Below are 23,141 nucleotides of genomic sequence, written 5' to 3'. Positions count from 1 at the left end.
CGAAATACGGCTGAAATACTGTTTAACCGAAACCACTTTGTATCACTTTTCCAAGCTTGGTCCGCCAGTAGTTGGCCGTGTTATCATCACGAGCTCACATGTTGAATCGTAGTGTAAACTAAACCAATTATTCGAGAGCTGTGATAATAGCCGCGGTAATAACTGATAATGCCAGAAGGTCACCGGAGTGACTGGGTGCCGTCTCACCCCCATCTGCGTCAATGTCAGATATTTAAAGGTCATCCAAATAATAGACTGGTGCGTCTTCGTCAATAAGTACAGGGCACCACACCATACATCTCGATTGATATTTTTTTCTTGACATTACTTTAAAGGTTTCATTTATTTGTCTTCTCTTATTATTCCTTTGAACTCAACCGTCTGGATTAACGGGTGTCCTGTATATGAAATGGAGCACGTCCAATATATATTTTTATCTTTACTTTTTTATCTGACCCCTTAATTAGTGCAGTCAGTATATATACACGTAGAAACATGCAAATTTAAAACATTCCGAACTTCCATTCATCTTTTGGAAATATATACATATGCCGTTGATAAATATTTAATAAACACCCGATAGCTGCTGAAATGATGGTAGAAGAGCAGTGGACACTTTTCCCAGTGGTTAACGCCGAATACCTGGTTGGATTCCCGACATGGGTACAATGTGTGAAGCCCATTTCTGGTGTACCCCGCCGTGATATTGCTGTTCCTTTGTAAACAAAAACTGGTGCTTTGTCGTAAATACATAGTGGACACGTATTTGAAAATGGCCATTTTATATGAAACTGTATATAAAGCCATGTTCTAGACACAATTGACGCATCAGTGACAAAAATTATGTCCGATGCAATTCCCTATATTGACTTGTACCATATGTTCCCGTGTTCGTCTCAAGTGCACACAATTTGCTTGCCCTTGCATGTGTTTGTGACGGGTGCCCCCGATGGAGCAGGATATGTTCACCTTTTCGTGAATACCTGGTATCGTGACTAGTGATGGTGATTCATAAACACATGATCATGATATTGTCGGAATCGTACGATCGACTCGACTTTTAACAAGGACTTGTTTATAATCATGGAATTAATTTTGTCGTGTTTATTAACCCGTGCCAACGTTTACACGTGCGTGTATGTTGCAGACTACAGGACCCATGTAATGCAAACGAGAAACCCAGATGTTCGGCTCCATACGGCTATCGACATCGCCTGAACTTCACGAAGAACGTGTCGATGTTCGTGGTAAGTAGTATTTCTACGAAGGACTTTTAGGGCCATTTTAAAAAAATATATATTTAAATTTCAAGATGTTATGTTGAAATTTCAAGATAATAAGTTGAAATTTCAAGACACATACTTAGTTAAAATTTCAAGATAGTATCGAAATTGTTTTTTTTTAAATGGCCCTAAAAGGCTTACGTATATTTCGACACTTTCGAGTTAAATCTATTTTCTTGAAACACGAATTCGTTTTGTCAGGAGTTCAAGAGAGTCTGGCGTGTGTGTGGCCCAATGCGTTCTGTAAACATTCTGAATTAAGGTGACAAGGTTAAAGCGTTCTCTTGTCTCGTAAGAGTTTGCTTTAGAAAATGAATACAATCTTTGAATTCAATTCGTGATGGTCCTCGCCGTGATTTTGCTGGAATTATGCTAAACGCGACGTAAAATTATGCTCACTCTCTCACTACTCACTAACTCGGAATAGGTTCTCAGAGCCCAAAGTGGTGTTGAGTAGTCTAGTTGTTAAAGCGTTCGCTGGCCACATCGAAGGACGGGTTCGATTTCCTACAAGGGTATAGTGTGTGAAACCCGTTTCTGGCGTCCCCCGCCCTAATATTACTGGAATATTGCTAAAAGTGGCGTAAAAACATACTCACTCACTCACTCACTCACTCACTCACTCGCCAAGAGGCTTTCTTATTGTCAGTACACATATTCAGTAAACTACGGTTATAACGAACTCAAAGGGACTACTATTTTTAGTTCGTTATAACCGTAGTTCGTTATAAGCATATATACAGCATAACCTCAGCAAATAGTCGGGACTAAAAAGTTAGTTCGTTATATCCGTCAGTTCTTTATAAGCGTGTTCGTTATAACCGTAGTTTACTGTACTTATAAATAGCTACTGGAAGTCGCGGCAGAATGTTAATGTGTCCATGTTAATCTGTTCAACGAGGTTTCATTACTCTGACAAAATTATATTTTATCGCGCATCCACTGTTTCCTGTGTCCTTGACCCCTCAATTATTCTTAATGATTTGTTTCGGAATGTTTCTGTCTCTTTTTAACCAGGAGAGTGTGAAAACCGCCAACGTCACTGGGAATATAGATACGCCTGAAGGAGGCCTCGACGCCATCATGCAGGCTGTAACATGTGAGGTCAGTACAGATTCTGCAGTTGTAACATTGCCAGGTGTTTCAGTTGCTACAGCTCTTTTGTACGGAAGCCTTTTCGGGCGAATTTTCTGAATGGGATATATGTGTACATGCTGGACCAAAAGTACGGAAACCTTTCAGGGCCACTTGCTTTCTACTTGAATTTTTGATATTTTAAGATTATCACCTGAAATTTCAAGTGAGTATCCTGAAATTTAAACATAGAATCTTGAAATTTCGACTTACTATCTTGTAATTTCAAAAAAAGAAGAAAAAGACAAGTGGTCCAGCATGTACAGATATGTCCCCATCAGAAAAATTGAAATCTGCTATATCTCTTCACCTTTGGTGTATTTTAGTCTACAATGACACTGAAGAATACTTGATTCTGATTGGCCAAAATAGTAAAATTAGGTATCTAATTCCATTCGATACCTCAAATTTAGCATGCCTAAAGCGAATGGTTCCAAATTAAAGTAAATTATACCTAATCTACATTGAGACTACCTCAAATTTCAAAACACAGTAGATTTTTCTCCTTAATCATGCTATGATGTTTGTTGTGGATAAGTCATATAATGTCTGCACCTATTGCTTTTGGTCCACATATACCGGTACACAGAAATGTCTTGCTCATATCTACCTTGCCTCAGTACATTCGAATGGCGGTACGGTACGTACACATAGAGCAAATAACATTGTGACGTCACTGACTCAATTGCAGAAGCAGCTGGGATGGCGCGAGTCCGCAAGGAAACTTCTCATCTACTCCTCCGACTCCACGTTCCATGCAGCAGGGGATGGAAGGGTGAGTACTGATGTAGAGAAGGGCGAGTACTGATGTAGAGAAGGGCGAGTACTGATGTGGAGCAGGGCGTGTACTTATGTAGAGAAGGGCGAGTACTAATGTAGAGAAGGATAAGTACTGATGTAGAGTAGGACGAGTACTGATGTATAGTAGGGCGAGTACTGATGTAGGGATGTGAGATAACTGTTGTAGATCAGGGCGAGTACTGATATACAAGAGAGCGAGTTCTGATATATATGTGAGAAATTCTGATATGCACGATACAACCAATAATATGTAGGAGACGTGAACAGAAATACATCAGGATAATACCGATGATAAAGGCCAACTGTTGCACGGCGGGCGAGTGGATAAGGCACAGACAAGCAGCACTGAACGCCATCCGTTCATCGTGCGTGTTTTGTTAACATATATGTGGTTTTAGTGTTCTGTTCATGATAATCATTATCGTGAACAAAGACTCGTCAATATACGACTAAGATAATGCCGATGTGACACTCTGGAATGCATACCCCAGTATAGAAACCTGCCTTCATGCCTAGCTGCCTGCATTGACGTCAACTCTGCTGGTTGTGTGTGTTACAGCTGGCGGGTATTGTCATCCCTAATGACGGACAGTGTCACCTGGACAAGAGTGGGGAAAACCCACAAGAATTAATCCAGGTAAGAACTGCTTCCTGTATTAAAAAAACACAGAATTAGAGATAAACTCTCAGAGAGACTTTGGATATTTAATATATATATATATATATATATATATATATATATATATATATATATATATATATATATATATTGTGTTATGTTCTGTTATATCTTGAATATTTTTAAAGCTAGTCAATGACTATTAAAACGTTACTTTCGTAGATAGGAAATTCATGTTGGATTTACGCTCACTGATTAAATAGAAAATCGAGAAAAGATGTATGTATTGTAGAACGTAAGAATGGTACTGTCTACAGGGAAATCTGGTTCATCTGGACTCATCAGGTTCATCCGGAAACCTCGCCTTTGAGGACATACTCAAATAGTCATGACTTAAGAGAGAGAATGTATGGATGTTTCGGAGTAGATGCTTAGCCCATCATGTCAATGAAGGCGTAATGAGAAATTTACCTGATTTAGGAATAAGGTTATAATCCAAAACGTTGTGTTCTTTATTATAAAGAAGTTGACATCCACAAATTCTCTCAGTTCTGTGTATCACTTCTCAATGTCATTCAAAGACTATCCGTGCTTGTGTTTCTGGGACCGCGTCTGTGGTCTAGTGGTAGAGCGGAAGATCGTGGGTTCTATTCCTAAAGACGTTAAATACGGTTCTTGTTGTTACCCTGCCTGGCGCGCGCCATTAATGGACTAAAACAAGGACTGGTCGGCTCGGAGTGGGGTGCGTTATTTATTCATGATAAACTGCGTCATGGTATCTCAGTGGACTAGCACTATAAAATCGGCATTAGTCCGGACGAGTACAAGCAGCCACACACACACTCACACACACACACTCTCTCTCTCACACACACACACAAACACACACACACACACACACACACACACACACACACACACACACACACACACACACACACACACACACACACACACGTGCATGTACGTCGCCATATAAGTGCAATCATCTTGGACGCGACGTTAACCCCCTTTTTACCTCGCCTCACCTTGTTTATCCGGACATTTGTCAATCCGGACGATTTCAGTGAACGAGTGAGTCCGGGTTAACGAGGTCTCACAGTATTGGACTTAGGTAGCCCGTCTGATACTTGCACATGGTGTATTTTCAGGATTACCCGTCCGTGGGTCAGATCGCCTACTGGGTGTCCAAAAGGAAAGTCAACATTATTTTCGCCATTGCCAAACAAGAAGCCAAGCAGGACTATGACAAACTGAGTGAAGTCATCGTGGGTTCAAGCGTCGACGTCCTGGACGCAGACTCCAGCAACGTCATCAAGATAGTGAAGGACAACTACGAGGTTTGTTGCCCAGTTAACGTCTTGCTGGCTATTTCTTAATTTTCAAGTCCAAAGTCAAAGCGATCTTAGCGCTAAGATGATCGTAACTCCCCTACATTAATGTATGCTTACGATAGTCGTAGTTCTAAGATTGCCTTGTGGAACGGGATATCGTTCCTCAAAGCGATCTTAGCGAAACTTCGACTGTAACTCGGATACTTGCGCCAGTCGTAGCTAGTTCTGAGACTGCCTTGTTGAGCGGTAACCATGGGTTCTAGTCGCAGACGGATGTAGATATAAGACTGTCGTAGTTTCATGAAGGATGGAGTTACTACAGTGATATATTGCACATCTAAAACCATTTTGTAGAGCGGAACAAGGGACGGCTATAGCTCTGTGACTGTAAATCCATGTTAAAAATAGAAGCCACGGCTCGACGATCGCTTCTTGGCCTGGCGAACAGATTATAAACACAAATATCTTTGACACTGAAATTTGATAGTAAACACTCAATGCACTAAACGCTTGGAATAAAGTTTGGACAATTTTGGCATAGAGGAACCATACGCCAAGCTGGACAGAAAAACGCGCTTTACACTCACAGCTCTTTTACCAACTGTGGGGGCGGTTGGGTAGCCTAGTGGTTAAAGCGTTCGCTCGTCACGCCGAAGACCCGGGTTCGATTCCCGACATGGGTACAATGTGTGAAGCCCATTTCTGGTGTCCCCCGCAGTGATATTGCTGGAATATTGCTAAAAGCGGCGTAAAACCATACTGCGAGCCTCAGGACATGTGGTGCCTTCTAAGTAAAGTGGCTTTGTTCGAAATATGTCTCTGTTCACCCAGCAGTGAATGGGTACCCGGTAGAATGACAAGGTAATGTGATTGTTAAGGTGACAACTACTCCGCTTTAAGCGAAGCCTCGAGCTAATTGAGTTCGTGTTAATGAGGTCTCTCCAAGTGCAGAGCGCTGTAACTGATAGCTTCCGGCTGTGAAACAGCCAGCCACGCAGTGTAATACAATACTAATTTCTATTTTTATCCGTATAGGCTATCATATCGGAAGTGACGCTGAAAGTGGACGCACCGCCGAATGTAACGGTTACTCTTGTTCCGGATTGTACCTCGTGAGTATGCATGGTTGATGACCTTTTTTATGTACTGGTGGGGAAAAAACGCACCGTATTAGGGTCAGTCATGTTCTATAAAATAAATCATTTAATCAAAATAGTTGTTTAACTCAACATTAGTTTGTGTTTATGCGTATGTTCCATGTGGAGATATCTCAGGGTTTCTTATGCAGCGAAAGAAAATTCATCAGTGTATGTGATTTCTACAGTTTAAAAAACAGTTTGTAGGTGTCCAAAATGTATGCACTGATACTTAGGCTATGGTACATGATACGCTAACCGTTTGGCAAACACCTGGTGTCATCACTATTTAATAGTGATTCAAAAACTTATGCTCATGAGATAATTATAATAATAATGAAAATGGACTTTGTTGTTTTATTAATTGGAAGTACGTGCACTGGAATAACCCCTTATGTGCTTAAAACTACCAGTGTTTCAGTTATCGTCGAAAGAGTAGGTTATTTCCCTTTAAATTAGAATTACTGTTTAATTATATTAATAAATTTGACCGAAAATGGAAGAATTATCTGCTACTTATCATAATGTATCAATCCAATATATGTGTATTACCGATATCTTGATCATGTTTTAAGATCCTGTGTATTGCTGAACTTCTATACCTCATGTACCTATGTTACAGATATATGTCTACTGAATTGAAATAAAAATATTTAAAAAGAAATTCCAAAAATATTCAACAAATTCTGATCACATTCATCTTTATTAGAAGTTCAACATGTGTCTATGTATTTTAGGATCATGGTGTAAATATGTAAATATGTAAATATTGTTCTTTTTATTCATTTGTGTGTGTTATTTTCAGGAAAAACAAGGATTTACCGGAACAGTGTAAAGGAATAACAATAGGACAGCCGGTAAACATGAACTTGATTCTTATAAACTGAGAGAGGGCACGGGTGGCCCACTCGTCTCAGGCGCCGCAATTCGCTGTGCAGAGTTGCGTCCCTTGGGCACGCCAGAAATCGTGGGTTCCAATCCCGGTTCGACCCGATTGTGTTTCCGTGCTTACCAAAGTGGTAAATATCTGAGACACGCACACATTAAGCTGACACACCATAAAATAACTGGAATACTGTTATATAAGCCAATATCACTCACTCGCAATCAACTAAAATCTTTACCATGGGTATTTTACGGAAGCCTTTTAGGGCCATTTATTTTGTTTTTTTCTTGTAATTTCAAGATACATAGTTACTAAGTTGAAATTTCAAGATAATGATCTTGAAATCTCAAGATAATGATCTTGAAATTTCAAGATGATAAATCGAACTTTTAAGATTATAACTTGAAATTTCAACTTATTAAAATTTCAAGATACTAAGTTAAAATTTCAACTTAGCATATATCTTGAAATTTCAGGGGCGTTCAAGTAGCAAAGTGGTTAAAGCGTTAGCTCGTCACGCCGAAGACCCGGGGTCGATTCCCGACATGGGTAAAATGCGTGAAGCCCATTTCTGGTGTCCCCCCGCCGTGATATTGCTGGAATATTGCTAAAAACGGCGTAAAACCATACTCACTCAACATTGTGCGCTTTCCTACACACAGGTGACGCTCAAAACCAATACGTTAATCCAGAAATATTTACCACTCGGATAAACGGGAATATATCTTTTACCCAATCCTATCAAAGCAACCTTTGGTGGTGTTTCGTTTCCAAGGTAATTTTTGCGTTGCTGAAACAGATGCCTTAATGGGGATTAGATGGATACAATGAATGCCTAGAGAGGACAGTACAATAACGTGGGATGTGATCAAAATGCCGCCCCTCGTGAAATAGCTCAGGAAATGAATGAAGTTGACAGAAGTACAAGTTATGAATACAGTAAACTACGGTTATAACGAACTCAAAGGGACTACTAATTTTAGTTCGTTATATCCGTAGTTCGTTATAAGTACATACACAGCATGACTACAGCAAGTAGTCGGGACCAAAAAGTCAGTTCGTTATATCTGTCAGTTCGTTATAAGCGTGTTCGTTATAACTGTAGTTTACTGTATATGTTATGCTATGTTTCAGTTAGACTTTGAGGTTGAGATTCTGGCCACTAATTGTCCGGCTGACCCCGCTGACCGGGTACAGAACATCACGATAACGCCGGTCAATCTGCCCGAGACAATGACTGTCACCTTGGAGTTCATATGTCAGTGTGACTGTGAGAAACCCGGGAGAGGAGTAAGTTGGTTTGGTCATTTGTTTGTTTGTTTGCTGTTTACCGCCACACTCAGCAATATTCCAGCTCTATGACGGCGATCTGTAAATAATTACATCTTGACCAGACAACCATATCATGAGCGTCGATGTTCGCAATTGGGATACGATGACGTGCATCGACCAAGTCAGCGAGCCTGACCACCCGATCCCGTTAGTCGCCTCTTGCGACAAGCATAGTTGCCTTTTACGGCAAGCATGGGTTCCTGAAGACCTATTCTACCCCGGATCTTCACGGATGTCTCACGCTGGGGGGAACCGGGTTATAATGGGTCCCCAGCAACATAAGAACAACATTTACTCAATTACTTGCATCTTTTATAGATTAATGTTAGGTTGGACAAAGTCAAGAATGTTGTTTTACGCCGCAGTCAGACAGAAGTAATCGAGTCTGGACAAGGCAAACCAGTGATTGAAAACATGAGCAACAAATGACACCATCGGGTCTCTTTGAATAAAGACAAGAAACGGCCGGGTCAACGAGTCTGACCACCAATTTAGTCGCACCATTCGACAAGTAATAAGCGGGGAGGGGGTATGTGTGCTGGAATGTTATAGAAATAATAAATTCTTCCAGAAAATAATTATGGAAAAAAATAATGATGCTTCGGACTGTGGAGAACAACAATTGTTGCGAAGTGTTTTGTTAAAAAAAGAAGATATTTATATGCACATAGCACCTCATAGCAGCATGGTATGTATACACCTCAGGGAGCTGAGAATGAAATGTACACGGATCCACTGACCGGGGTAATAATAATGAGCATTCATTTATGATGCTTTATAAATGGACTTCCTTTTCGTCTACAGATATTGATGATGATGATGATGATGATGATGATCATCATCATCATCATCATCATCATCATCATTATTATTATTATTATTATTATTATTATTATTATTATTATTATTATTACAGGAGGTGAACAGCTCGCGATGCAGTGGTGGTAATGGCACCTACCAGTGCGGGATTTGTTCCTGCAACGAGGGTCGTTTCGGTAAAACCTGCGAATGCAGTAAAGGAGATTTGTCAACAAGCGAGACGGAGTCATGTCAAGGGTAGGTGTTTGTTTGTTTGTTTGTTTATTGTTTAACGCCACACTCAGCAATATTCCAACTACATGACGGCTATTTATGAAATTGCATTACCCTGGAGCAGCTTTCAATTGAGGGGCACGGGTGGCCCAGTCGTCTAAGACGCCGCAATTCGCTATGGAAGGTTGCGACCCTCTGTCACCCCAGAAACCTATGAGCGTAGGTTCGAATCCCTGTTCGCCCCAATTATGTTTCTAGGTTTGTCAGCACCATACCCGTGCTCGCGGGTTTCACCGAAGTGGTAAACATTTGAGACCTGCATCACTTCTGGCTTTCCTCCTGCATGTAGCCGACACGCCTTGATGTAGCCTGAATACTGTTCAAAGCGGCGTCAAACACAACTCACATACTCACTTTAGGAGTTTAGATTGGTTGATTAATCACTGGTCTATTTTGAGGTTCACAGCAAAACCGTTTATTGTTTAGACTTTGGTGTTGTAGATTTAGAAAGCATGCCCCCCCCCCCCCCCCCACACACACACACACCACCACCACCACCACCACCACCACACACACACACAAACCACACCGCCACCTCCTTTATTCAACGGAATTGCCCAACTTTCAAGGGAGAACTCTCTAAGGGAGAAATTATTTTTACACTTGCAATTCCCTTAGCTATTAAAGCAGGAAAGTTGTCATAACTGAGAAAAAACTGACGTCTATATATGAAGCCTCCTGTTACTTTCACAGGACATTTTCCCCATAATGGCGATGTCGGTACATAAGCACAGGAAAAGACTTGGCTTCAAAAGAGTTTCCTGTAAACTGTTTTTATATTTACACAATTATAACATGGATATGTTTTTCGTTTGATCCTAGAAACCATGTAGGAAAACACATTGTTGTCATTTTATTATTTTGATATTAGTCATATTATCTCATGACTCTTTAAAGAGGATCCCATCTGTTAACGTTACCATTTCTAGTGTCTCAAAAGTGCAATTTTAACCACCTTGTCTTACAGTTACACGCAAATGATTCAACAACGATGAAACCGTTAGTCCTGATCCCGTTATTCCCGTTGTCCCCCTCATATGTCGTCGTTTTACAGCGCCAACACATAGAACGCGACTTTTCTCTGTACCCATAGTTCATATTTGTAACAGGGGCGGTCGGGTAGCCTAGTGGTTAAAGCGTTTGCTCGTCACGCCGAAAACCCTGGTTCGAATCCCGACATGGGTACAATGTGTGAAGCCCATTTCTGGTATCCCCCGCAGTGATATTGCTGGAATATCACTCACTCATATTTGTAACCGCCCCGTCCGGAGTAATGGGGTTCAACTGTATGTTTTGATGTCTGCAGCCCAAACTCGACTGTGCAGTGTTCCGGTGTTGGGAAGTGCGAGTGTGGACAGTGCGTCTGTAGACGGGGTTACAGCGGATCCTACTGCCAGTGTCATGACAACGCCTGCCCCACCTACGCGGGAAGCACGTGTGGGGGTGAGTCGATAGAACATGCTGTGTTTCACCCGGTTTCACCCTGCTGTGTTAGACATTCACGACCCTCCACTGTGCATAGGTGTCTAATGTTGTTATTATGATTAGTCGTAGTAGTAGTAGTAACAGTAGTAGTAGTAGAAGTAGTAGTAGTGGTAACAGTAGTAGTAGTAGTAGAAGTAGTAGTAGTAGTAGTAGTAGTAGTAATAGTAGTAGTAGTAGCAGAAGTAGTAGTGGTAGTAGTAGTGGTAGTAGTAGTAGTAGTAGTATTTGGTTCGATCCCCGGTTGCGTCATGCCAAAATGATAAAATATGGGACTTATTGTTGCCCTGCCTGGCTCTCGGCATTAAGGGGCTTAATCAAGGGCTCGGAGTCAGTATCCTGTGTCCTCGCTTATCGAGTGTATTGTTTCTCTATTCTATTGCGATTAATATTCTGGACCAATTCGCCGCGATACCTTCCGAATCAGGGTTCAAGATAATATCACTTTGTATTTGTGTTCCAGAAAGTATGGTATCGTCTTATTCGTAGACAGACATAAGCAGCGCGACAATATCAGACCATTTGGACACTCACATGAAGTTACATTGTTTAAGACGACATACTGAGTGACGAAAAGGTGAACAGTGAACTTTTAGAGCACTGCTTGACATGTTGTTTTTTGCAGGGCCGACACAAGGCCGATGTTCGTGCGGGACGTGTTTCTGCAACGACGGCTACACCGGCAACAGCTGTGAGTGCGCCATCAGCGACGTCACCTGCCGAGACGACAAACAGGTACTTGGCTAATGACTTGTAGTTTAAGTAAGAAAACGTAAACTTTGTGGATAACAACTTCTGGTTTATTGCATGTAGCGGCGTTTCCATGTAGATTCTAACACCGTGATCGAGCTGGTCCTCGATGATACACAATACAGCTGAAACATTACTGCCTTTTGTACTGAACTCACTGACTCACTCACTGACTCACTCACTCACTCACTAACTCACTCACTCACTCACTCACTCACTCACTCACTCACTCATTCACTCACTCACTCACTCAACCACCCACTCACTCACTCACTCAAACCCACCCAACCAACCAACCACTCACCCACTCATTCACCAACTTACCCCTCAACTCACTAACTCACTAACTCACTGTTCCAGGAACTGTGTAGTGGAACTGTGCACTGCCTATTGCACTGAACTCACTCACTCACTCACTCACTCACTCACTCACTCACTCACTCACTCACTCACTCACTCACTCACTCACCCACCCACCCACCCACCCACCCACTCACTCACTCACTCCTTAACTCACTAACTCACTGTTCCAGGAACTGTGTAGTGGAACTCTGCACTGCCTGTTGCACTGAACTCACTCACTCACTCACCCATTCACTCACTCAACCACCCACTTACTCACTCACTCACTCAAACCCACCCAACCTGCCACCCACTCACTCACTCACTCACTCACTCACTCCTGAACTCACTGTTCCAGGAACTGTGTAGTGGAACCGTGCACTGCCTATTGCACTCACTCACTCACACACTCATACCCGACTCACTCACACCCGACTCACTCACTCACTCAAACCCACCCAACCTGCCACCCACTCACTCACTCACTCACTCACTCACTCCTGAACTCACTAACTCACTGTTCCAGGAACTGTGTAGTGGAACCGTGCACTGCCTATTGCACTCACTCACTCACTCACTCACACACTCATACCCGACTCACTCACTCACTCACACCCGACTCACTCACTCACTATGTTCCAGGAACTGTGTAGTGGTAACGGAACCTGTGTGTGCGGACAATGCAAGTGCCGGGAGGGGTACGTTGGCCGACTCTGCGACAAGTGCCCGGTAGGTCAACAACCACTATCTCTCAAGAAAATATTAACATACTGTATGTTCTAAATGAGCCATCTTGTTCACAGACATAAACTTTATATGTCGGCTGGTGTTGTCAAACAATACTTGTTTTGTTTACACTTGCAAATGAAGCTCTCACATCATATGGCGCATGACAAAAAAATAACTGTTCTCCAGACATGCTGGTCGTCCTGAAAAAAGATATTTGTTAGAGTGTTTTCACACGCCATTTTTATCAGTTCATACACACATTGCTCTTTGCAAAACCTGAGGCAGATTTTTTCCACTGTTTCCTTATACAAAGTATTATTTTCCAGCGTCGAGAGTATTCCCTCTTATACATTCCCCGAATCGTCACCCCTGCGTATAGCTGCCATGTTTAAAAGACGAATGAATTATTGATGAGTGAATTGGGTTTAACGCCACTTTCGACAGTATTCCCGTTATATCACGGCTTGTCAGCTTAATTTGGGAGGAAAGCCCGAAGTGACGCAGGTCTCAGACGTTTACCACTTTGGTGGAACCCACGAGCACGGGTATGGTGCTGACAAACCTAAACATAATCCGGGCGACCCGGGATTCGACCTATGATCATAGATCTCTGGCGTGCCCAAGGTACGCAACCCTGCAATGAATGAATGAATTGACTCAATTTCAGATCCAAATAATAACTGATTGATACGGACCCTCACATAGCGGTACCTATACATGCATGGGTTGAATGACCTCGGAAGCTGGAAGTGCTGTGTCCAGTGTGATGGCAGAAAGACTAGATCTAACTGGGTTGAGGTGTCTCTCATCTTCGTGAAAATCATCATAGTTGCGATAAGCAGCTGTTGTATAACCCCGATAAACATTATGAGAACAACCCCACCACTCATTCAGACATTACTGATTGGGATACGTGGCGTGTCATGATAACGGTGTATTTTGTAACCTGGAAATGAGGGGCCGTCTCAAAACGTATGATGTAATAGGAACCTGTTTTCTGGAGGAAATTATGGCCTCTCTCTCTCTCTCTCTCTCTCTCTCTCTCTCTCTCTCTCTCTCTCTCTCTCTCTCTCTCTTCCATGTGTTATCTGTTTTCTCATTACAGCGTCCCACAGTTTGAAGTTATAGGTTTATATATATATGTATACGTTACGTATACTGTGCTGAAAACAGGCACCTTCACGCAAACCTTAGGTCCAAAACACTATGATACCCGTATCAAATTCATCGCAATCGAATAACCATTTCTCGTTTGTTTCATTTTAACCACCATCAAACATTGGTGTATACTTTCTTTTGCCCGACAGTTTATATGAATTTCCCGTCCCCGGGATATAAAAGCTTGAATTTATATAATATGACAACACTGATACCTTGTCCCTATGATAAAGTAGGTGTTTAATTACTTGTTCCCCGGACGTAGGATGTATGGATAGCGATTGTTTTCCTATGACAACATGAACTTGCCAACATAACACTACGAACGTTTGGCATCTATAGTATTAATGACAACACGCAGATTTCATTTCTTGTCTCTTTGAAAAATTTTGATTTTCTTGTTGCTATGACAACACGAGTGTTTGTTGTGTTACAGACATGCCCAGGTGTATGTGCCGACAGTCGCACATGCGCAGAGTGTGTAGCGTTCGGGACCGGACTTCCGGAAATCGACTGCCTTAACAAGTGTGGTCACGTGGTGAAGGTGGAAAACATAGACGGTATTACTAATACGTAATATTTTAAATGAATTAGGGACTGATAATTTACAATTAATTAAAGTAAAATATTTGAAAATATAGAACTGTTACATTTTTTACGCTCCTAATTATTTTTGTGATACATTTTAGCGCTCCCATCCCCTTCCTCGCTGTTTTATGCTTTAATGGAACCCCCCCCCCCCCCCCCCCCCCCCCCCCCAATTCCTAAGATCTCACCGACCCGACCCCAGTAACAGGCCAGATTATTAAACACAGTAATCTAACTAAAAAACATAATCTATACAATGGTTATGATTTAATCGCCAATGATTAACCTGACTGCCTCCGTGATCTAGTGGTAGAGCATCTGCAAGGAGAAGACGTTAAAAGATTGTATTTGTTACCCTATCTGGCGCAGTACTAATAGTTCAAGCCATGTTTCTGGTTCAGAGGTTTTACACACCTGGGAATAATGTACTTATACTAAGTGTCATTCCTTTGTACAGAAGACGACAATGGTACATGTAAACTCAAGGACGAAGACAGATGCACGATGAAGTTCAAGGTCATTTACAACAGTGAGCGTAACACAACGATACTGGTACAAGACGCTAAAGGTGAGGGCGGAACCAATCTAGAGCACATAATGTTTTCTCATAAAGTGTTGAACTATCCATTTTTTCCGTTGAAAATATTTGATAATCCAACGGCGGTGTCATCTGATATTGGTACTGTTGTCGCAAGAAAGTCCATATCCCTCAAACATATTTTTTGTTTGTTTGTTTCTTGTTCAACGCCGCACTCAGCAATATTCCAGCTATATGACGGCGGTCTGTAAATAATCGAGTCTGGACCAGACAATCCAGTGATTGATTTCAAGTCTGCGAGCCTGACCACCAGATCCCGTTAGAGGCCCCTTACGACACGCATAGTAGCCTTTTACGGCCAGCATGGGATGCTGAAGACCTATTCTACCCCGGATCTTCACGGCTCTATTGCGTTTCGATGTGGAGTCGTACACCGTTATCAAGCTGAAATAACTACAGCCAACTAGACGTCTACATGGAGACGTGGCAGTCAACATCATCAGCACCCTCAACCGGCTTGAAAAGAAGTATTATCTCGCCACTTGGCTGTAGTCCCTCACGCTTGATAACGGTGAAAGAATCTACATCGAAACGTCGCTATATGCAATAAACCAGAAGTTGTATTCATAAAGTTGTATGTTTTCCTATTTACTCACAATCTTCTAGAATGCCAATCAAACAATTATCTTCATCTTCATCAGTTATCCTGACAGAGTTATTGGGCTCTCTATGTACACAAGCACGAAAAGATACGCGTGTGCTCCATGGCGTGTGCTCTGTGTATTTATTCACTGATGAATATACCCTGCTGTGAGTTTTACAAATCAATGATTGCTTTCTTTGCCATGGAATTACTTCGCGCATCATGGAATTTGATCACGTGAGGCACTGTATTCATCAGCTGGTGAAAGTCAACGAATACAACTTCTATCCTTTTATGGACTGGATGCCGTCTCATTCATCATGTATAGCAGAGAGAGGTAGCCCAGGGGTAGCAGAGGGGTAGCCCAGGGGTAGCCGAGGAGTGGTTAAATCCTTCTGTTGCCAGGTCAGGGGCCTCGCCGTTTTTGTTTGTTCGTTTATTTGTTGTTTAACGCCGCACTCAACAATATTCCAGCTATACGACGGCGGTCAGTAAATAATCGAGTCTGGACCAGGTAATCCAGTGATTGACATCATGAGCATCGATCCACGCAATTGGGATCGATGACATGCATCAACCAGGTCAGCGAGCATGACAACCCGATCCCGTTAGTCGCCTCTTACGACAAGCATAGTCGCCTTTTACGGCAAGCATGGGTTGCTGAAGACCTATTTTACCCCGGATCTTCACGGGTCGTCCTCGCTGTGATGCTGCCTGCATACTGCTCGTAGAGGCGTGAAACCACACTGAATCACTATATCACGTTTAATGAGATAAATATTACCAAGTTATTTTGCAGACTGCCCGAAAGAGGTGGACATCCTCCCCATTGTACTGGGGGTTGTCGGAGGAATTCTGGGGGTCGGAATACTGCTGTTGATATTATGGAAAATATTGACGTCCCGATATGACGAGATAGAGTACGCCCGCTTTAAGGAGGAAATAAATAACCCCAAATGGGGACAGGTACTGTCTCGTCGTCTTCTGACTGTCTGACCTAGTCCTCATGGCTCTGTGCATCTCTGTTGGCTATTTCTAAACAGAGTTTGAATTTACCTTCAACTAAACACTAATATATGTAAATTAAGGCCATGTCTACTGCCTATTGATGGTATAATGTATCTACAATGTCGCGTATTGATCATCGCTCAAAAACAATAACGATAACATCAAAGAAGCGCACGACAGACACGAGTTGTCTCCCTTTTATGAGGTGTAAAATGGACACGTTGATGATATTTTATATGCGCTTCATTATGTTCTGTATTGCGTTAAAGTTGTTCAATATTTTTCCTTGCAGGCGAGGAATCCAATTTTTAGAGACCCTACAACAACTTTCAACAATCCAAATTTTGAAAGAAGTGAACCTTTGGCGGATTAATAGCCGAGAGTTAAAGGAAGACCTATCATCATTCATAATACTCATGTTGTCTTGCAGTTGAAGGTACCTAAATTCAAACGTCGGTGTCTTGACCGAGAACGAGATTTGATTACAATCAAATAACAGGGAATCACAATACAAGATGAACATACACTCAGTCCAAAGTAGCCCCTATGTAATACGACCCTCTCATTTAACCAGCAGTATCGACCAAGCAGAACGCAGAATAATATGAACCTGCATAATCCGGCTCTTTCTTTAAAAATATACCCGCTCCAAACTCCAACTCTCAACACCGCAATCGGCAATGTGCATCGTATATTTATTTGATGAAGAAGATGTTATATTGCCATCATGAAATGCAGAATGATAAAACTGAAGAATTAAATCTCCAACACTAAATAATTCTAAATAAGTATTGGTCTTTACTGCACTGTATTTAGGACAAATACTTGGAAACGATTTCAGTGTATATAAAAGTCTCTTCAATATTCGTGTGCAATCTCTGGTAATCTATTTGATCAAAATGTGCCTTCATTTTTTTATATGCAAGAGATATTTGTATGATAACATCATGCCATGTTATCGTAAAAAAAACATTTCACAGGGGAACTCCACCATATGGTATAATGTAGCCATTTTTAGGGTCAACCGACTCTTTTTAAATATTTAAATCTTAAATTAAAAAAAAATAATTAAATCTTAAAAATTGAAAAGCAGTTTGCTATAATGTCGACCTGAAATATGTAAACTGTAAAAAAAATCACATTAACATATAATAATATTAAAAATTATATAATCAAAACATGTTTAACATTTATCTTAGTTTCAAAACAACTACTTTGATTATGTAATTATGGCGAATATTTGAAATTGAAAGTTTCTCATCGGGAGTATATTTCAATGTTATTAGAATATGTTCAATTAATAATCACTGCTAAGATGTGTTTCATGTCCGACTATCATCCTATGAATAGTTAAAGGTAGATAGCGATCGGTCTTTTCAAGCACTGTTTAATCCGAAATCGAAACGTCATTATGCTTATTGCGATAATGGGACGTATTTTTACATCATTGCGATATTTAAAGTTACGTTTTTCTCTTCCCATTCAAGATGTGTTCAAAAAGGAATTCCAATTTGACGTAGTACATCACGTGATACTTCACATCTTCCAGTCTTTACTGTATCGATCGATGACTCCCTTTAACTGTGGATATAACAAACTGAAGATGATAGCCCATGTTCGAGATATCCAGCTTCGTTTTGTCTGGAGTTAAGTGTGTTGAGAATGTACAGCAAATATTTGTATATATTGGAAGCGTGTTATGTACATGAATGCCCGTCTGTGTATATTGGTTGGTTAATTAAACTATAACACTGCCAGCATTCCAGTGCTGAGACGTCAGCTCGTATCATAGTATACCCCTCCCCGAAGAATGTGTCATTCCAATAGCAACACTACTGGAACAAAGATAAGCACCACTTTTATATTTTCATTATGTTCAATTTCCATTAATTTATTCTTTGGGTATATCTATATATGGAATACGAATGATACCATCGGTGACATCGATGACAATTTGGCACAATAACACTGTGGATCTCCTGATACACATTTTACTGCCCCTGCGATTAATTTTTCGCTCCTATGCTCAACGGTGATTTGCACATCAGAATCACTACGGACCTCCACCAAAGTTTTCCCCATCTTCGTCCTGCTCTTGCATAGGAAAACTGATCTTGATAACTATACGTTCCTTAAGTTTGTCCATTTTCCAAAGGTCACAGATCCCTGCTTAGGTTACTGACTCGTCACAGCGAAACAATTCGCTCAAAGGACTTGAGTTTGAGTAAGTGAGTGAGTATAGTTTTACGCCGCTTTAGCAATATTCCAGCAATATCACGGCGGGAGACACCACAAATGGGCTTCACACATTGTACCGATGTCGGGAATCGAACCTGGGTCTTCGGAGTGACGGGCGAATGCTTTAACCACTAGGCTCCTCGACCGCCCCTTGACTTGAGTGTCTTTCTGGATATACTTCTGTGATATCATGTGATGACCGCAACAACATGTTTCACTGTTATACAATCCTTCTATTTGAGGCTAAGAACATCAATCAACTCTCATTTTTCATCATATTTTCGTGTTTTGTAGTCAAATACCGATAGCCGTATTTCCAAAACTATTTTTAATCTTTTTAGTTTTGTGCATTAAGTATGACTTTGTTCCTTTGTAAGCAAAAAGAAATGTTTTTCATCATAAAGTTAACATATGATTTCACAATATATCATATGGAAATATATAGTGATGCTTGACTTTTTCCCAGGGGTATGTGTTTAGCATTCTTAGTCAGAACATTCCTTGTAGTAGAAAGCGGGTAATCCCGGGCGACTCAGCACATGCGAATATTTGGACAGATTTTGATGATGGGTAACGTTTTGACACAGTGAGTGAGTTGTATTTTACGCCGCTTTTAAACAACAGTATTTCACTTATGTCACGGCATGTCAGATTCACATGCAGTTAGAACTGACTCAGCATCCTGGCTTGATACGGAAACAGAATTCTTCGGAAGCGGTAGTGTGATCTCATGTAATTTGTTTGTAGTAGTTGATGTATATTTCTCACAACTTTGGTGAATGAATTATCACATAAAATGATTCCATCCGATTTAAACAAACCGGTCAATTCATTACCCAATAACTATAAAGTTTGGGTACTACGTTACGACTGCATTCTCCACGGTTAAAGGTCACTGTTTCGTGTGTACTGGTGACGTAGTACCCACCCACTTACAAGACTAGGTCAGAGGACAACATACGCGCGAAGTGGATGGTATTGTTTTTATCTAAAGTTCCACTTTGGGAATTCTTGACCCTTCCCACACAAAAATCCGTCCAAATATTCGTGAAGTGATGCCGAGGAACCGCGGACTTCTGAGAATAAACAAAGAAACAGGAAAAGGGGGAATTCACCGCAGTATCTTAATAACTATTGTGATGTATCAGTAATATATTCATAAGTTTTCCAAAGAATTTAAATTGGTGAAATGTTTATACATTTCTATTCGACGACCAGCTCTCATGTACAGATGACGTGGGAGTCTATTGATGACTTATGATGTAATTGTATATATTGTATATTAGACGAACAGTTCCATATCTATCGCTACGTGTTATTTTTGTATACCAAAGTTGATCGTTTTACTTATATATACTGTTACTGCGTTTTTGTCTGGACTCATTTGGTTTTCAGACATTTGACACTTTCAGTGTTGCGATAAAATTATCCTACGCTTACACTTTTACACGTTAAACTCGCGTTGTATCTCAGAGATCAGTAGTAATCATAGCCACATGTGTCATTGATGCTGAAACAAGTCGATGCGCAGAGATGCCCCTTAAGACCATGGGATCTGTGTTTTCCTTACCAAAATATACAACGTAAATCAAGGGAATATTCAGTCTCGGTCATCTGTCGAAACAGATTACGTTGAGAGTGAAAGGCAAAATTGTTATAAACGTTATGTGACTGGAACGCTAAAAATTGATGACACCAGGTGTTCACGAAAAAAGGAAGCAGTCCTGCTCGACCGGTAGAACCCACCACTCACAATTTGCATAAACAAATGTTCCTTGTTGCCTAACGTTTCACTTGTATAACTACTTGTACCTTCAGTGAGGTCATTGCAGGGTTTGATTTACTGTGTTTGGGATTTATTAAAAATTCGTTTTCAGCTCAAAGTCACACGTCTTTGTTATTCCCTTTATTTTACAACCATACTGCAGGATTGCTGCTTCAAAAAAAATTCAAAATTTGAAAAATAAAAATTCTCTTAAAAAATGTTATGTTCTTTAGTTTAGAGTCCCTTGCCAAATGAAGATTTCTGTGTAACTGAACTACTACCTGTACAACATATTACCCGGATAGTTAAACTGGTTGAGTGAGTGAGTATGGTTTTACGCCGCTTTTAGCAATATTCCAGCAATATCACGGCGGGGGACACCAGAAATGGGCTTCACACATTGTACCCATGTCGGGAATCGACCCCGGGTCTTCGGCGTGACGAGCGAACGCTTTAACCACTAGGCTACCCGACCGCTCCAATTAAACTGGTTGACAATTTCAATATGACTATTATCATTCGCCCAAGTTTATATTCTGTTTCAGATTTCCATTTTTACGAAATACCATTGTTTTCATTTTTCAAATGTTCACACGTACATCCCACTCTAATCAATACAGTAAACTACGGTTATAACGAACTCAAAGGGACCACATATTTAGTTCGTAAAAAGCAAGCATATATACAACAAATGTCCGGGCCTAAAAAGATAATTTCGTTATATCGGTAAGTTCGTTGTAAGCGTGATCGTTATAAACGTAGTTTACTGTACTTTAAAAAGTATTTAACTGTATTGAAGTCCAACTGATTTTCAATGAAGCAGAAAATACGCTAGTAACATGGCTATATCGTATAGTATTCGTCTGTGGGCGTCTCCAAACAATCATTCAGATGACAACTGGACACTCAGAATATCTCTATCAAAGATTGAGTAGAATAGCATGTATTTCCCAGTGAACAATGAGCAGTCCATGTCTGATATGACCCATTACATGTGACGTGATACATAATTCTATTGGGGTGAGTTATTTGGGTTTAACGCCGCTTTTAACAGTATTCCAGGTATATCACGGCGTGTCAGCTTAATGTGGAAGGAAAGCCCGAAATGATGCAGGACTCAGACGTTTACCACTTTGGCGAAACCCACGAGCACGGGTATGATGCTGACAAACCTAGAAACATAATCGGGGCGAACCGGGATTCGAACCCACAATTATAGGTTTCTGTCGTGCCCAAGGGACGCAACTCTGCACAGCGAATCACGGCGCCTTAGACGACTGGGCCACCCGTGCCCCCACATCATTCTATTGAATGCTGTTTGCATTTCTTCTTAAAAGCCTCGATGTATAGCGCTATTTATATAATTACTGTTTTAGCTTGATTTGTTGAATGTGTTTTAACTGTTTTAAATGATTTTAGTAAAATAATTTAAAATAAACCAGTGATTCGTTTGTTTTTGTTTTCATCTTCTTATCGGATGAGCTGCTTGCTGCACGTTAACACCATGTGCCGAGGTAGAGAGACTGTACGGGTTAGAATCTTTATAAGGCCACAAAGTCAAAGGACTTTCCACACTTGGAACGTATTGTATCTTGGTTAACACGTCATTTATCCTGGGAATTGGATATTCTAAAGCAGACAGTTTCGAAGCTATGTTCTAATCGCGTAAAACATTTCATGCATACGACCCGTGGTTAGCAACCCATGCTTGTCGTAAGAGGCGACTAACGGGATCGGGAGGTTAACTCGCTGATTTGGTTGATGTACGTCATCGTATCCCATTTGCGTGGATCGATGCTCATGTTATCAATCAGTGGTTTGTCTGGTCTAGAGTCGATTATTTACAGACCGCCGTCATATAGCTGGAATATTGCTGAGTGCGACGTTAAACAACAACCCGACAAACAAAACTTCATGCATACAGAAGATATAGCACTCTATAGCAGTCAACGGGAAAGATGTGCTTTAAATCGTTTAGAATACTTTATGCATGTGTATGTGGGTACGTGTGTGTGCTTCTGAGTAGTGTATGTGTATATCTGTGTGTCTTTGTCTGGGTCTGTGTGTACACGTGTGTCCGTGAGTATGTGTGTCTGTCTTTGTATATATGTACGTATGTCTGTTTGTCTGTGTAACCGAATGTGTTTTTCTGCGTATAATTTGACCAGACATTACTGAGAATTTTTCATACCATTTTGGCCATCAAAATGTACCATATCGAAGGTTTATGTGGAACTTAGTCGGACTTTGATTCAACTCCGCATGTCGTATTTGTAAAGTATG

At 41.0% G+C, this 23,141-nt stretch overlaps 1 protein-coding gene across 1 annotated transcript in view; it reads left to right on the top strand.

Moving 5' to 3' along the window:
• The window catches only part of LOC139464902 (integrin beta-PS-like), a 47,326-nt gene extending 25,095 nt beyond the window's left edge, over positions 1-22,231 (top strand). Inside the window, exons 7-22 of the mRNA XM_071246481.1 lie at positions 1,148-1,247; positions 2,301-2,387; positions 3,109-3,192; positions 3,778-3,855; positions 4,989-5,177; positions 6,207-6,283; positions 7,113-7,164; positions 8,328-8,483; positions 9,442-9,581; positions 10,924-11,060; positions 11,725-11,834; positions 12,834-12,920; positions 14,515-14,638; positions 15,124-15,234; positions 16,647-16,813; positions 17,148-22,231. Of these exons, the coding sequence (XP_071102582.1) occupies positions 1,148-1,247; positions 2,301-2,387; positions 3,109-3,192; positions 3,778-3,855; positions 4,989-5,177; positions 6,207-6,283; positions 7,113-7,164; positions 8,328-8,483; positions 9,442-9,581; positions 10,924-11,060; positions 11,725-11,834; positions 12,834-12,920; positions 14,515-14,638; positions 15,124-15,234; positions 16,647-16,813; positions 17,148-17,228 (1,780 nt within the window). The 3' untranslated portion in view covers positions 17,229-22,231. The remainder of the gene's footprint in view (positions 1-1,147; positions 1,248-2,300; positions 2,388-3,108; positions 3,193-3,777; positions 3,856-4,988; positions 5,178-6,206; positions 6,284-7,112; positions 7,165-8,327; positions 8,484-9,441; positions 9,582-10,923; positions 11,061-11,724; positions 11,835-12,833; positions 12,921-14,514; positions 14,639-15,123; positions 15,235-16,646; positions 16,814-17,147) is intronic.
• The last annotated feature ends 910 nt before the right edge of the window (positions 22,232-23,141 follow it).

The sequence above is a fragment of the Haliotis cracherodii genome, unplaced genomic scaffold (genome assembly GCF_022045235.1).
Source record: "Haliotis cracherodii isolate W230 unplaced genomic scaffold, xgHalCrac1.p SCAF_17, whole genome shotgun sequence".
NCBI lineage: Eukaryota > Metazoa > Mollusca > Gastropoda > Lepetellida > Haliotidae > Haliotis > Haliotis cracherodii.
This window is presented reverse-complemented; position numbering and strand designations above follow the sequence as displayed.